General features: G+C 48.4%; 6 protein-coding genes across 6 annotated transcripts; 2 read left to right on the top strand and 4 right to left on the bottom strand.

The window, feature by feature from the left end:
* Positions 1-90: 90 nt before the first annotated feature.
* On the top strand, positions 91-1064 carry FMAN_04789 (uncharacterized protein; the record flags this gene model as incomplete). The annotated part of the gene is made up of 2 exons (XM_041828462.1): positions 91-448; positions 499-1064. The coding sequence occupies 2 exons, from the start codon at positions 91-93 to the stop codon at positions 1062-1064; spliced, it is 924 nt and encodes a 307-aa protein (XP_041679323.1).
* Positions 1065-1243: 179 nt separating this feature from the next.
* FMAN_04790 (uncharacterized protein) lies at positions 1244-1948 on the bottom strand (the record flags this gene model as incomplete). The annotated part of the gene is made up of 2 exons (XM_041828461.1): positions 1244-1711; positions 1811-1948. 2 exons carry the CDS (start codon positions 1946-1948, stop codon positions 1244-1246), a joined length of 606 nt encoding a protein of 201 aa, XP_041679322.1.
* A 399-nt stretch (positions 1949-2347) lies between these two features.
* FMAN_04791 (uncharacterized protein) lies at positions 2348-3325 on the bottom strand (the record flags this gene model as incomplete). Its single annotated transcript, XM_041828460.1, has 4 exons — positions 2348-2832; positions 2883-2923; positions 2973-3030; positions 3100-3325. The coding sequence occupies 4 exons, from the start codon at positions 3323-3325 to the stop codon at positions 2348-2350; spliced, it is 810 nt and encodes a 269-aa protein (XP_041679321.1).
* A 108-nt stretch (positions 3326-3433) lies between these two features.
* On the top strand, positions 3434-4525 carry FMAN_04792 (putative reductases with broad range of substrate specificities; the record flags this gene model as incomplete). Its single annotated transcript, XM_041828459.1, has 4 exons — positions 3434-3527; positions 3587-3780; positions 3833-4159; positions 4208-4525. The coding sequence occupies 4 exons, from the start codon at positions 3434-3436 to the stop codon at positions 4523-4525; spliced, it is 933 nt and encodes a 310-aa protein (XP_041679320.1).
* Positions 4526-4800: 275 nt separating this feature from the next.
* On the bottom strand, positions 4801-9701 carry FMAN_04793 (uncharacterized protein; the record flags this gene model as incomplete). The annotated part of the gene is made up of 3 exons (XM_041828458.1): positions 4801-6471; positions 6518-6793; positions 6840-9701. The coding sequence occupies 3 exons, from the start codon at positions 9699-9701 to the stop codon at positions 4801-4803; spliced, it is 4809 nt and encodes a 1602-aa protein (XP_041679319.1).
* Positions 9702-11602: 1901 nt separating this feature from the next.
* On the bottom strand, positions 11603-11942 carry FMAN_04794 (uncharacterized protein; the record flags this gene model as incomplete). The annotated part of the gene is made up of 2 exons (XM_041828457.1): positions 11603-11800; positions 11856-11942. 2 exons carry the CDS (start codon positions 11940-11942, stop codon positions 11603-11605), a joined length of 285 nt encoding a protein of 94 aa, XP_041679318.1.
* Between the last annotated feature and the right edge of the window lie 4313 nt (positions 11943-16255).

Below are 16255 nucleotides of genomic sequence, written 5' to 3'. Positions count from 1 at the left end.
AGGGTCCATGACGATAACACTCCAAGTGCCTCTCATCCCGCCTTGCCCAGGCCCTTCACGCCGAATTTCCCTACTGGACATACTCTCACAATGAGCATGACCTGCGAGACATGTAGAACCCAGGCCCGGGCCGTCCTCCGGGCTGCAATGCGAGCTGGCGCATCACGAGCCGCTGCACCGACGACGAGGAGTTTCCTTCCACCCGCTGCGGTTGTTACTCGACGACATTTCAGCAACACGAGTTCGAGAAGCCTCCTCAAGGGTATTGGAAAGTCTATGGCGGAGCCGTATCGTGTGTTGGGTGCGACAGAGCAGCTTTTCAAGGCTTCAGCGAAGGCGGCGGATTATCACATCACTGAGAAGGAGAGAAAAGATGATCAGGTGCAGCTTGCGGAGGATGGTGAAGAGATTGGGCATTCTCTGAACCCTGATAGTCCCTGGCATCACAGTGCGTCTCTCAAAAATCTTAAAGAATTCGTCCCATGCTAACTTTCACAGCCTTCAAACTTCCTCCAACCTTCAGCACCTGGTCCCATGTAACCATGCTTCACCTCTACCTAATCAACACCCGAATACGTTGCTTCGACCGCGAGGGCTTCCAAAACTGGCAGCACCAGCTCACAGATCACTTCTTCTTCGAGTGCGAGAAGAAGATGCACATCGACCACCACATCACGTCGAGCGCCCTCCGCCAGCGATACCTCAAGGACATCTTCGTTCAGTGGCGTGGTCTCCTGCTAGCATATGACGAGGGCCTCATCAAGGGCGATGCGATGCTAGCAAGCGCCATCTGGCGAAACCTGTTCAAGGGCTCTGCTGATGCGGATCCTAGAGCTCTTCTTGCTATTGTGGGCTGGATGAGATCGACACTGTTGCAGTTTGAGGCTGTTTCGGACAATAACCTTCCTGCGCAATTACCGGTGATTATGGCCAAGCCAGTGGACGTGTTCTGGACGAGATTGGAGAAGCAACTTGGCGGCCAGCAGGAGGATAGTCTTCCTGTCAAGGAGGTGAAGGAGGAGCATGTATCAACAGAGGAGACAGCCAAGGTTTCAGCGAACTAGAGCGCGGAAGGAAGATTTGTACTATCAGATGGATGAATGTATGGGTTACATGACAAAAAAAATAGAACGGGAGGGCTGTATGAATAGGGCATTGGGTGACGGTCGTATATGAATAATTCACTGATGATATTCCACCTCATATATATGTTTTTTTGTTGTGATTATCTCTGTATGGTCGACTAATCACGCTTCTCCCACATTTGAAACTCATATTTTGTGCCAGCCTCTTCTTGACCACCCTCTTCAATTTCTTCACCTGTCCAGTCCTGCAATTCCTCTCTAGACTTTCTCTCCCATGATCCATCCTTCAAGTCGGTAGGGAAGAAAGTATCGCAGTCATAATCACGTTCAATACTCGTGAGGAGGATCCGTCGCGATTCTGGCAGTCTGAGAGCGGCGTCATAGATCTGTGCACCACCGATGACGAAAATTCGGCCGACGTCGCTATGAGTACGGGCGTATTGAAGAGCAAGTTCAAGAGACTGAACTCTCACGGGTTCAGAGGGTTCCACTGTCTCGGGGAGCTTTGAAGGTGCGGAGCGGGATATGACAATGTTGAGACGGTCTTTGAGAGGGCGGAATTTGGTGGGGATTGAGTCCCAGGTTTTGCGACCCATGATGACTGCGTTGATAGAGGATGAGGGAGCCTTGGTCGAGTCAGCACGTGGCTCTCGTGGTCTCTTCAATACAGCGATAACACAGCGATGTATAGTTAGCAAGGTAAGGAAGGGCAATGTATACTATACCTGTGGTGGCACGCGAGTTGTGACGCGCGCAAAGTACTTCATCTCTTTACGTAGACCTTGCCAGGGCATTGTGCCATGGAGGCCAATGCCCATGTTGCGAGTGGCCGCGACTATGAGATTCAGTTCGAGAGACTGCATTGCTCAAGATGTTGGTGATGGATCTGTGAGGTTAGAGGTGGAGGTTTGATGATGCTTAAGTTGAGTGGATTTGTTTGTGTGACTAATGACGCCTGAGACATGACATGACGATGTATCACGGATTTATTCTACATCTTTCACTCTTCTTACGTTTGGAAGTAATACGTCGCGTTTCGTTTCATCTGCAATAAATTCCGTCTTCATTGTTGGTACAAATCCAGTTCCAGGCTTATGATTTCTTTCTGTAACCACCAAGCTTATCTACCTAGGTAGGCCTACCCTCACAACTTTGACGGAGGCAAAATCTCAACATCCTTGAAAGGTACCCCCAGAAACCGGTAAATATGATTAAATCTGCCAAGTCAGTCTCTGTTTTCTTTCCTTTACGACAACGACGACTTACCTGTCACTTCCAAAGAAAGCCTCCGACTTGCCATCATCGCGGGTCACAATCAACCAAGGAGCTCCAAAAGCACCCTTCTGAACCGCTTCACCAGTAAGATCTTTGACCCTCTCCTTCATGCTCTCTCTCCCATTCATGATCTTCTCAACATCTTCATCGGAGAACAGCTTCTTGCCAGACCCTCCATCAAGCTCATCGGTAGCTTCTTTCAGAGCTGCAATGAGCTTCTCGTCCTCGGCAAGATTGACATGAGGAGGCAGCCAGATCCTGTGGAAGAGGAATCGAATTGCAGCGAGATAAGTTGCCTCTGGGTAGTTCTCCTTGATAAAGTGTAGGGCGCGGAGAGGTGACACGGTCTTTGCGATGGCAACGATATCGGGTGGCGAGCCTTGATAGGGAACTCCAAGACGCTCAGCAGCGCGGAACGAGTCTCTAGCAAGATATTTCCCCTTGGCCTTGAGAACCCATGGAGGACGGTTGCCTAAATCGATGTAAGAAGAAGTTGTATTCGGTTCAATATAGCTAGTTTACCTGATGTCTGCATAATACCGCCCAAAAAGACAGGGATGAAGCTATAAAAGTCAGCGATTTGCTCAAAGATGTGGATAGTCATGAACATACTTCACTTGTACTCCATGAGCAGCAAGTTTGCTCATGTTCTGCCTCAAGTCCACATATCCTACATAACTGTAGAATGACACTGTTACATATCAGAGCTGTCCGGGAATAGAGACGTTGGGCTTCTCACCAATGTCGAGGTAGCAGTCGATACGTCCACCCATTTTAGCACAATGCTTCTTTCTGACGTTATTCGATGAGTAGATGACGAGATTTGTATCCGTGCTTGCAGGTACATACATAAATACATACATTTCCAAGGTGGAGGGTGCTTTATTAAACGGATCTCGGCCCCCCGGTCCATGTGGGGTCTTCCCCCGTGCCGAGGCTCGGGGAAGGTGGAGGCTGGGGTGCATCGGACTTGGACGTTTCGGAACATTTGATTTGATCTGATCTATAAGCAGATCGTCAGTATTTATACAAACTCTCAAACAACAAGTCTCTGAGTAAAACAATTATCCACAATGGTATCCAAGAAACCTGTTGCCCTTGTTGTAGGCGCATCCAGAGGCATCGGCCGTCAAGTCGCCGTTGACCTCGCCCGCAATGGCTACGCTGGTATGTCAAGCTTCGCTGTATCTATTGTACCTACCAGGTATGAAGCTAACACTCTGAAGTTGTTGTTGCTGCAAAGACTATCAGTGATCCCTCTGGTCTACCTGAGCCCTTTCCTCCAAATCCCAACTCTTCCGCTTCTACCATCACAACAGTTGCTCGCGAGATTACTTCTGAGGGAGGCGACGCTACTGCTATTCAGGTCGACGTCCGCTATCCTGAGAGTATAGATGCTCTTGTATCAAATACTATCTCCGTGAGTTTCCCGGATTGCTCTCCCTTTTAACTCTCCCTACTGACAACTCCAGACTTATGGCCGTCTAGATGTTCTAATCTACAACTCAGGCGCCATCTTCTGGGCTCCTGTCTCGTCAACTCCCGTAAAGCGCTTCCAGCTCATGCAGCGCGTCAATCCAGAAGGACTCTACGCAACGGTTCAAGCTGTTCTTCCTCATATATCTTCTTCAGGCCGAATAGTTGTTGTTAGTCCACCTATCTACAGCCGTTTCTTCCGTGGCAAGACTGCATATGCTATGGGCAAAGTCGGTATGAGTGTTCTTACAAAGGGTCTTGCCATGGACTTTGAGCGCGAGGGGAAGAGGGATATGGCCATCACATCTATTTGGCCAGCCGTGGTATGTTAGATCTGATGTTTGAGTTTGCTTTATCAACTGACATATTAGGCTATCGAGTCGGCGGCTACAGAGAAATTCACAGCCAAAAACGCAGAGGAAGCTAACGATTTACGAAAGGCGACCATCTTCTCCGATGCTATCCTCGAGATTCTCCAAGCTTCTCCAAGCGTCGTGAACGGCGAGCTCCTCCTAGACGAAGACTTCCTCCGCAAACATGCAGGAATAACCGACTTTTCCAAATACAATGTGATTCCAGGTGCCTCACCACGGAGGATCATGCCTCAGAGTCTCCCAGACTTGACTGTAGCAGAGCAAGCAGACGAGGGCAAACGCTACGACAGCACAAAAGATAAACCCAAGCTATAGAATTATTGAAGATCGCTATTGTTTCAACATATGTAGGAAAAAAGAGACCGCTATACAGGTAGCTAATAGCACGGGGAAATGAACCTGCGCAGCCATGATATCCTCTAGAACACACATCTAATACCTCCTTGGCCATGGAAGCTGCGTTCACCAAACTCCTAGACATGATTACAAACGTACACCCGACTCTTTGAAACCCCTCCTTTCCATTCCTTTCCTTTCCCTGTCATTTTACAAAAACACATCTCTCCTGAGATTTTATGGTGCGCCAGCCATCAATAGGGGACTTGGCTACCTGGTCCCACTCCTTGCATGCCATCAATGTCGTCCATTACACCGTTGAACACGTGCATGATTTGGTCAACGACTCTGCTGCGGTTCCACTCATTTCTTGTGCGCCATATGGCGTCCATGAGCTCACGGTTGATTTGTTCAAGTTGCTCAATAGTACAGCCGCTTGTCGCGTCCGTTAGGTGCTGAAGGACTGTATCTATCTCGCCTCCAGCAAAAGGCTGAGAAGCGGAAGTGGATGAGCCCGAGTTTCGAACCGACTGGTATTCATCAGAAGTCTGATCATTGAGGATGTTGGCCATTCCGCCCACACTCTGAGCCTTGAAACCGGATGATCGCTGCGAAGGTGGACTGCCAGAGATGCCAGATGCTTGCATGAGGTTACCCCCTGCTGCAGCAGCCTGAGCTTGAGAGTGCAACCAAGAGTCATCTCCAGAAGTATTGTGCCCGGCTACGAGTAGCGTGTCTGGGATGTCGACTTGGCTATCGTCCTCAACACCTCGGTTCTCAGCATGGCCACCGTTTGTCATTTGACTAAAGTTTGACGATTGGTGAGTTGACGGATCCGAGGTTTTGGTCGTTGAAGCTTCGTTGATAACAGCTGATGGTGAAACTCCTGGGGGAAGAGTAGTCACTACTGACTTCTGTGAGATCTGAGTCATGCCAGTATGGGCCACGCTGGGGTCATGAGACTTTGGTGGAGGCCCCATGTCAGACATAGCCTGCGTATCGTCTTGGACACCACTCATCTGGACATCCTCTCCCAATGGGTGAGTGAGGCCATTGCTTAAGGGGTGTGACGAATCCTGACCAGAGGTGCCATGACCATTTGAAAGTGGGCTTCTAACTTGGAACCTGGCAGTTGTCCTCGAACCTGGCACGGCTTCTCCCAGAGTGACAGGGCCTTGAGAGTCGCTGTCATTCCCACCCAGATCAGATTGCACACGGTCTATGACAGACTGCATGGCTTTTCGCTTTCTCTCCTTCTCGGTAGCATCCTTGGCGCGCTGAACTTGGCGTCTATATAGCGCCTCCCAGTCAACTTGAGAGGTTTGGTTTTCGATACTAGCGACATCAACCTCGACGTTGCTGAGGAGTTCATTAGCCTTGAGAGTCCGCTCCTTATCTCCAATATTTTTGGCGTCTTTTGCAAGAGCCTTAATGTCGAAGAGGAAGTCCTTTGGGCGGGCATAGAAGCCGTTCGACAAGCGCTCCTCGATGGTGGTTGTCTCAAGGTTATAATAACACTTTCCAGATGCGGTATCTCTGAGAACATCGTTGTCATACTTGTCCTTGACGATCTCATATGGTCGAAGTTGTCCAGCTTCAAGGTCTGGACGCACATAATTGGGGTCCGACTCGGCGAAAAGATAATCGATCTGAGTTTGAGGGATGACAGGCTGCCTGAACTTCTTGTACTTTCGATTGATCTGATCCATAATTGGTTGAAGCTGGATTTTAAGAGCATTGAGAAGCTGGTGATCTTTCTTCTGTGCAGCCTTCATATCAGCCTTGGTAGGGGGCGGCGGTTCGATTGGAGGAGCCACAGGAAGCTCTTCAAGGACCCTCTTCTTCCGGTTTTCAGGGTCGGGGAACTCGCGGGGTTTCTTCTTAACATATTGCAACGTTGTGCTGAAATATTCCATTCGAGAATGCTACAAAAGTTAGCACAGGAGCCCATTCCACAAGTGTATTACTTACCAGATCAGGTTTCTCGATTTTCATCTGGTTCTTCTTCGCAAATCCAAAAAAGTCGCGGAAGAGTTCACTGGAAAGCTCTTCTCTATCGCCCTCTGCTGTCGCGAGAAGAAGAACCGGATCAGTAGGAGGAATAGATCGTAACATAGTCTTGAAAGTTGTAAGAGCCATAGTGTTGTGTAGCGCCATATACCAAGCTTCGATGTTAGGGATATAAATAACGCTAGGTTTGTGTCGCCTGACTTCCGTAAAGAGACCGACAATGACCTGCTCCATAGCCTGCCGGCGTTAGTCTGTAGTTTCCCATGTGAGTGCACAAACTTACTCTTCCATCACCCAAGATGCTGGGAAGATCAAAATTCTGAACATGAACGCCCTCGAAATGGTGAAGAATGGCGGAGGCAATGTAACTCTGTCCCATACCGCTAACACCATATATGATGAAGCGAGGGCGGAACACTCTGGATCGTTCAAACTCTTGGTGCATGGTTTCTCTACTAAAGCCATGATCATCGTCATCGAATTGCTCGTACATGGCTTCTTGAAGAGCTGTCATCTTCTTCCGCCGAGGCAACAAATCATCAAGGGCCTTCTTGGCTTCGTTGAACTGCTTGCGTAGTAGCGGCTCAATCGATTTCGGAAGAGGTTTAGCACCAGATGTCGCTGATCGTTCAGAGGAGGGAATAAGCTTCTTGATTGACAGCATAAAGTCGGTGGCATGAACGCCAATCTTCTCAGGGTCGACCACGAGCTTTTCCTTGGAGGCGTAAATTTGGGGATAAGTTCGCTGAATGGCATTAAGAGCTGCTTCAGTACAGAGAGCTCGTAAATCAGCACCACCATAGCCCTTTGTGTTCTCGGCTAGGGAATCTTTGAACTTCTCTGATAGTCCCCAGTCTGCCGTATGAATGTTGAGGATTGACTTTCGCCCTTCGATATCAGGCAACGGGAAGTAAAACTCTCGGTCGAATCGACCAGGTCGACGAAGAGCGGGGTCGATATTGTCAGGTCGATTGGTTGCTCCAATAACAATGACTTGACCACGACCGTCCATGCCATCCATCAATGCCAACAGGGTCGAGACAATGGAAGCATGGATCTGTTCCTGCTTGCTGGAACGAACCGGCGCAAGACCATCAATCTCATCGAAGAAAATGATACTGGGCTGAGTTCTGCGGGCTTCCTCGAAGAGCAATCGAAGCTGTTTCTCGGCTTCACCCACCCACTTGCTCAGGGCATCGGCGCCCTTACGCATGTAGAATGAGATTTTACGGCCACCAGAGCCAACTGAGTTGGCCAGAGCGCGAGCAAGCAGCGTTTTACCTGTTCCAGGAGGACCGTGGAACAAAACACCACGAGGTGGAGTGACGTGGAATCGTGTGAAAAGCTCGGGATAGAGCAAAGGAAGCTGCACCATTTCCTTCAACTGATCGATATGTCCCTGGAGACCACCAACTTTGCTGAAGTCGACGTTCAGATCAACACCCAGAGGGTCAGCGTCCGCAAGAGCTTTGCGGTCCTTGATCTTGCCAACGTTGGGAGCGCCAGCATCGGGGTTTAGACCAGGAACACCGGGAAGAAGCCCACCATGAGTCGCAGCTGTCGGCGTCATACCGACATTACCAGCTACACTAGAGCGATGCACCATCTCATCGTCGCTGCTGTCAGAATCAACCCCGCCAGCTGCGCCAGTACCCCAAGGCCCATTAAGAAGGGATCCAGCTCCGCCGCCGCCTCCGAAAGGTCCAAACGTGGTGTTAAGGCTGCGTTCCCAGCCTTGACTGGCACCGCCACGTCCTCGGCGCGAGCGAGATTGTGCAGCAGGAGCCTCAACTTCTTCCTCCTCAATATTAGCCGAGGTGAGAGGAGGCATGTAATAATTCACGCGTGTTCTCGCTCGCCGAGTGCTTTCCTGGTACACGATGGGCGATTCTTTCCTTGGGCGACGGCGACGAGAGCGCGAGTCCTGCCTAAGTTCTCGTGCCTCTTCATTCAACTCGTCCAAGTCAAATTCGGGTTCCTCGTCTCCAGAGTCCCCACCACGGCGAGATCTGGCGGGTTGGGAACGTCGGCCGCGGGGAACTGGGCTATCAACGTCGTCGTCATCTTGAGGTGGGGGCTTTTCTGCACCGGAGCCCTCTGCATCGTCAGATTCGTCGCCAGGTTCGAAGTCACTACTAACTTCTTGGGACTTTTTGCTCGATTTGCGGGTAAGTCGCCGTGTCTTTCTAGGTCCAGCATCCGATTCAGCTTCTTCCGGTGCTGCGGAGGCGTTGGCGCGGGATCCACGGGTTCGGCGAGTAACAGGCACATCATCCTCATCATCCTCCTCCTCTACCGTCTGCACGGGCGCATCTTCTCCAGGTGCATCCTGATCAGCAGCATCTAGCATTTCTTGATCAGCCACCTCTTTCTTTTCAATCTCTTCAGGATCTTGAGATAATTCATCGGGCTGGTCGGCTTCTCTGACTTCCTTAAAGCTGCTTTCCTGTGTAGCCTCTTGAATCGTCTCGGGGGCTTTCTTGAGACCTTTAAACCCACGGGTAGCTCTCGTACTCCGAGCGAATGTCTCGGGACTTCTACTTCGCGAATCGCGTGACGGGACGGCGTGTTTCCCAGAATTAGAAAGTTCGAGGAACTCTTCAGCTTCCTCTGTATGAGCTCGAGTAGTCCTACGAGGTGCAGGCAACTTGGAGTTGGTGAGTTTCAGCTTGACAACCCTGGATCTAGTTGACCTGGCGGGCTCCTCTACTGGCTCGCCTTCGGCGTCGTCTTCTTTGACATCTTCGTCAACTTTGACGTCCTCATCGCCAGGCCTATCAGATTCGTCACCAGTAGCTGATGCTTCTTCTCCTTCGCTGCTTTCTGCGTAGTTGCGGGGCTGCGTGGCAGCTTTTCTGGCGCGACGACCAGCGGCATTCACAGGAGCAGCATCATCCTCTTCTTCATCGTCGTCATCGAGGAAGTCGTCTTCGTTGCTGTCAGAGACTTCGTCCTCGTCATCATCGATGTCCGAACCCAGGTAACCGTTCCTGCGTCGGCGACTGGGTTTTCCGCTGCGTGAACGGGAGTGCTTCTTTGTGCTTTTTCGGGGTGGTCCAGCTTCCGAAGGGTCGAAATTCTCGTCTTCGGGATCGGACTTGTTGGGATCAAAGTCCTCGAGGACTCTTTTTCGTTTGCTAACCATGGTTGTTATGGTGTTTGCGCGTAAATATGATGGAAGGTTATCGGCGACGGGTATAATTTGAACTTTGGGGGTTCTGTACGCAAAGGGAGGTCAGCCAAGGGATGCCGACAGAGTCACAACAGTCACAGCTATAAGCGCGGACCTTGCATTGGATTCATCGAATGGTCGCGTTCCTTTTGATGGATTTTTTGGGGGTAAACTCACCTATATGCGCGTCTAGATATGATTTCACGTCAAAGCATGCATAGGCGCGGCCTGGGTCGCGGTTGAGCCTGTGGCGCTCAAGATCGGCGCAAAGGCATCAAGCGGAAAACAAACCAAACAACCAACCCGCGCAATGTCGATGATTGAACTGGCTGATGCTGATGGTATATTCGAAGCAAACGCGGTCAAAATAGGAGATGGAATTTGGGGGTTTGCCGCGTGAAGTGAAGGTTTAGTTACGGATACCAAACGACAGGTTAGCAATGTAGACCCACTTTCATTCAGGCAGTTGTGGTTCCAGTCTCTGATTGGTGGGTCACCACCAATTTCAATGTGATCGCAGTTTAATTGTAGCTTGATCTACGAAGCTCTCATGACAAGAACAAAACGACGAATTCTCAACATGGCTTGTTTCATGGCTCTGGGGACCTTTTTATTGTCGATAAGGTCAGTTTCGGCTTCAAATTCGTTTTCCTCGCATTTTTGACCTAACCCGAGCCCATCTGCTCTTTCAATTCTTGATCATATTTTCCAACATGCTCACGTATAAATTCGATCTATCCCAGCTCGTCCCCGGTAGTCAGCTTGATTTAAAGCTCGGTATCGTTGTAGGGCTGAAGACGTTGACAGCATGGTGCATGCGCATTACCCCAGAAAATGTATGCCTTAAAATTTAGGCAGCTCTACACAATAGACACAACAATAGATCACACATGATCATCAATAAGCTATTGAGAGGGATTTATGACTACGTACGTGTCACCAGGTAATAATCATTAGAAATTGGAGTTCGTGAATTCTGCGCTTGGTATATTGTACTGAGACTATTGTACCTTGTTGATTGACACATTATTTTAATTGTAAACAAGCGATGCACAGCATTTCCCTAGACGCTATTATCTGAATATGATGAACCATAACCCAAACATACATAGTATGACAGAGAATAAATAGAAATTATCCGTAGCACAGGAGGTCAGGGGATCGTAAGAAACGTCAACGCTTATCTATTGGACACCGCGTATACTCCGTAATCAGCTTGGTCTAGATCTCTGCTCGGCTGGTGAACCGACCTACCCTAGTGTTTCCAGGACTACAACGGGAATAGTCACATTTTCATCGTAATATTCCCGGACCCTGAATACCTTCACAGTCGGATGCTCGGCCAAACATTACGCGGCCTAGGTCTTGGCTCATAATCGCCAAGACTAGCCACGCAATGCGAAGATCGTTCCGAATGCGAGAATCTTCACGATTCGTGAAACGGAAAACACGGCCTGATCAGACTTTTTTTTCCTTGTTGTACATCACACCAAATCTAGAAACAGGTTTGAACAGATTCTGTAAAAATTTTGTATCGAATTCATGGACTCATTGTAGTTAATAGGTATTGTTACACAAAAATGGTATCATGTCTCTTGTGGTACAGTCATTCCCACCCCGACTCCTAAAAAAGTTTCCCTAATTGCGCCTGGTTGGATGGACAATTAATTGTCTGTAACCATACCAAAGACGCCACGCTTCCCAATGAATGAGAGTGTCCGTCCCGTACCAGCCAGTGACGATGAGTGAGTGTGAGACTACCAGCGCAGTGTTATGTTGCTTTGGCGTAGTTAGGCGGTCATGCTATAGTGCTGGTGATGCTGCAGAGCAGGGTTTCTTTGTTCTTGTTCGTATGTGCTCGTACAGCTGACACTTCAATCCTTGCCCAACATCGCCCGGGCGAGATCAGCCAGAGAAGGGCCGCCAAAGAGGAACTGGCTTGAATGGCGGCCACAGTAGGTAACATTGTTTACTGGTTGGGGAGCAGCCTTGAACCAAGAGCGGGAAGCTTTGGTTGTGGAAGATGCCGTAGATTGGGTCGAGAACTCGCTGGAGTATGAGTTTGTTCGTTGCTGAAATAGCGTTGTTAGTGGGGTCCAGGCTAAGTCTGAGTTCAGTGTCACATACCTTGGACTCCATGAGGGGAATTGGCTCAGTGCTTCGTCCACGCTGCTCCTCAGAAGAGGTTCTGGTGCGAGAGGATCCGAAAGCCATTGTGATGTTTGTAAAGTTGAAGAGTAGTATTTGAAGTAATTGCTCGACTGTCTTAGTCTGCTGGGTATGGGTATCGTAGATGTATCGTCTATGAACCTTCAAGGTACTGTAGTTATATTCAAGGCACTCCTGGTGCAATCTAAAAGATGTTCAAGGAGAGTTTGTTTGTTTATGAAGGAATTGATTGATGATGATGAGGATAAGACAGAATCATCAAGGGGGGTAAAGACTCCCTTAAATAAAACTTCTTGTCAACAATGCTTCTGCGGTTGATCTACCCCAAGCTGTACCAAGACCACGCCAACCCTAGTTGCTACGTAGCAGATGCCGCCCTATGGAGCGACGCTAAAAATGCCTGTAGTCAGACGAAGGCTTGGCTAGCTTGGCTGTTCTTGGGTATGACGTGCCGGTTTGGATAGCTTATGGATTCCGCGGGGTCCAATTGAAGACACGATGCGACCTTGTGGCTCACCTTTGACATTGATCGCCGTGCAGGTGGCCATTCAGGTGTTAACAAGGAGTCAGTGCTGAGTACGAGTGATACGGTAAATATTACGATAGGGTCAATCGGAAAGTAGTATGATAAGGGAGTCAGACACTGCCGTGATACAGTTATTCGGCATTTATTGTGATGAGCAGTAAATAACTCAGTCGTAGCCAAGTCCCTTACTTTTGCCCATCCCTTGGTTCCCCTTATCTCTTCTCCCCTCACTTCCCATCTAGCGGAATTCCAATGACAACATGTGGAGCCTGCGGACGGCACTGGTCGGCCGAGATGCTGACATAACCCCGGACCGTCATCCGCCGGGTGGAGACCGGTTTCCCCATAGTCGGAAGCACCGAAGCATCGGCACCGTTTATCCTGCCCGCCAAGAGAGAGAACAAGAACCTCGTGACCATGTCTCCACCAAAACTCCATTTCCAGAAGCTCGCTAGAAGGAATTCTATGCATGTAAGATTGACGGTCTTGGTAATGATTCGCCCCTCCGTATCAGATAATGTCGAGATAAGATCAAGGTCTGTCACACCGAACCCGGGCGTTCTCTCAGCCTTGGGCCAAGAGAACAAACTATTGCTTGGCGGGGCGCTTCTCATATCTCCGATGCAACCTCATTCTGGCTTGGTGAAGTCATGGGGAATTATCATGAGATACGCGGCCTGAGATCTCGTTGGTCAATTGAACATTGGCATTTTTTAGCGTATGCATTATTTTGCTGCCTGATGGCTTTTGGGGTAGTTTGTCATGGCAAGCATTTCAGGGTTCCACGTCAGATGCTTAATCGTATAAGCAACTGGATCAGATCTGCACATTGGCTGATTTGGTTGCACACGTACGCAGCTGTTAGCAACTTCACCTGAAGTCAGCCTTACTATAGGTAGTCAAAAGTGGCTTACACCAAGCTCGATTTTGCCAAATAAACTCAATTATCCTACGAACCTTTGTGTCGGGTACGCACCAAGCAATCAAGAGTCTAGCTGCTCAAAATAGCTATGCGAGAACTCTCTCTAACCGAGAGATATTGTAGGAACGTTGCATCGCGGCGTCTTCCACTACTAAGAACCTTAAACAAAAGACATGGTCTAGAGCGTAGGGCAGACTGACGAGCTGCAGCCACATAAGCCCAAGCTCTTATTTTTAGTGAAACTATGGCAAGGGATGACGATGTGGCCATGAGCTGAAAGCCACAGTTGCAAGTGTCAAACGGCACTTTCCAGCGAGGAGGTTATGATCCGATTGACCTTGCTTTATCAGGTTGGTGCCTTTTAGCTGACGGGTTCTAGACCCTACGATGACTCTTCTCCAGGGACCAAGCAGTGATGAGCTCTTAGACCGTTGTATCGTTTGCTCTAACGGCCACGCCGTCAATTACGTCGATAGGTTGCATCTCACAATGGTAGCTTCTGCTTCAAATGCGAGGTAGCTAAAGAAACTTTCATCACTCTTTACCAAAAAGCGTTCGTCATCTTGGCAACATCTTCTTTGGAACTAAGGTGCCGCTCGATCCTTGCTCTCATCTCTTATTAACAACTCTTTGCCTTTTGGGGTATTCACGGCAATTTTGAGATCAAGGTTTCGGCCCATGATCCATCCCGACTTCATACCTGCCTATATCAGCCCTATCTTGCGTACCGGGAGTCTCAGATCTTCGGGGCGTGCTGAGAGGTGGATATTGTTACGGCCCAGTTAGTTTAATCTTGGTACTTTTGTCGTACGATTTTCTTTTCTCTTTGTCATTCAGTGGAGTAGCTAGTTCTCTATTCATTGAAGAGATGAGCAGACCTCATCTGAGTAGCACCGAAGGGAACTTCCGTGGCAAGCACCCCATTTGTTGCTATGAGGCTTTGTGGTTGGATCAGTATGGTATTATATTTGCTAATGCGAGTGTATTGTGGTTTCTTTGCTCAAACTAGATGAGTGAGGGTATTTTGCTAGATCTACAATGAAGCTTATGAGTGATGCGAGCAATGAACAAGGAGTCACTGCCAGGAATGAGCCTTTTGACTGAATTTTATCACATACTGTACCTTGGTGTATGACTGGCACTGGAACTGCACCAAAGTTTTGAATGGTCGTGGGTAAATGCTTGTTGGTAAATCGAACAGCCATGGACAAGTCGCCCCTTGTGTTGTACTCTGGCGACTTTTCCCGGCTGAACCACTCAGTGTCTTGACTGCCATTGGAGATCAGATCTATGCAACGTGAGACTCCTCATGATAGAAGTACCTAGTCTATCTCTCCCCCTGTATTTCCTCGTAACTCTGTGAGGAAGCCAGACATCTAACCAGTGAGCGGTCCAGTTGACATACGTTTCAAGTGAATGGGCCAACAGAGTTTGAACTGAGATATGACAGAGCTGATGAGCTTTATTATTGGGTACACCATCTGCTTACCTTTTGAGCCCGTCGTTACACAACGCTCCGGAAGTGGACCTAAACCTGTTCATTGAGAAAGGAGACCGTATTTACAGACCGCCTGAGGAGACTAGGGGAGGAAAGAAAACTTGGGGCCTTGATCCTAAATGACAAAAAAACTCAGGTGACTTTGCATAAACTTAGGATATCTTTTGCTGGGTTTATTTTGATACCTGGTATTAAGGTCAGATATTTTCTTACTTCCTGAGGGGAGGTTTTTGTTGGGGGTGGATAAGAATACCCTTTGGCAGACGAGTATAGTTGTCTATCTACAAGTGTTCGTATCAATTTACATGTGATTGGACTATGTAATCGGTGTGACGTCGTGGTATAGTTCGCACGTATTGACCAGAAGCAGCGTGACATGTGAATACACCATGTGAGAATTCGTGCACATCATTCATTTGACACAGATATGCTACCATAGTGTTTTCAATAGCATGAGCAGTGAAAATGTATCGCAATCACAGATTCTGGCAATTCTTATACTGCTGAAGTGATACGAACTGTTGACATTGGCGGCTTAGTATAAAAGGAAGTCCTTCGTTTACTAGAATGACAGGTTCAAAGCCTACTCATGTTTTCTTTAACAAATGATCGGTTTCTGTCTGCGTCCAACTGATAGCGGTTTTGTTGAGGTGGCAAGACTTTTGATGAGTGACAGGAGTGCACTCATAAATGACACAAGTGATATTGGAATTGACTTCAACTACCCATGGTTATCCATTCCATGAAAGACTCGCTATGAGATTGACACTGGTATGATATTGTATCTGTCACTTGCTATGGCTAGTAGAGTTCGTATGAAATGCAGTAGCTCCTGATGGTTATTGGGCGGCAGGGCTGTATTACTTAGTACGCTGTTTCTTCCACAACTCGTACAAACTTGATCAAGCTTTCAAGGTACAAGTATACCCGCGCTATGGGCCTGGATTCATCCCCTAGCATGATATAATCCACTGCTGTACATGCTGATGGGAACAATGTACTGGTCTCCCTGAGTCATCGTTCGCAACTTCTTTTCTATTCAGAACCTCAAACTAAACCCCACTGTGTTTACGCTTAGGTAACATCACTCATGAGCTTCTAAGATATGAGTGTGTCTTTTCAGGAGACCCAGCCCTCATGTAGAGCGATGCAGCTTACTACATGATTATGAGCCATCTCGAGGGGCTATATATTCCTAAGTTGGCATTCGAGTCATACTTGTGAAACACAATCAATAGATTCAGCACTGATGTAAATATTTGTGAAGGTTTGAATATCAATGGACTTGCGGGAAAGTCCTGAGGTACCAACAAACAGCATCTACCTACAGTATTAAATATCATCTTGGGGGATCTTTCAAGTCATCACACATACTCCAACTCCCACCAGCACCTCAAAGGATACCATCTACC

Source organism: Fusarium mangiferae, assembly GCF_900044065.1.
Source record: "Fusarium mangiferae strain MRC7560 genome assembly, contig: FMAN_scaffold003, whole genome shotgun sequence".
Lineage (NCBI taxonomy): Eukaryota > Fungi > Ascomycota > Sordariomycetes > Hypocreales > Nectriaceae > Fusarium > Fusarium mangiferae.
The sequence above is the reverse complement of the archived record's forward strand: the minus strand, read 5'-3'. Positions and strand labels throughout refer to the sequence as shown.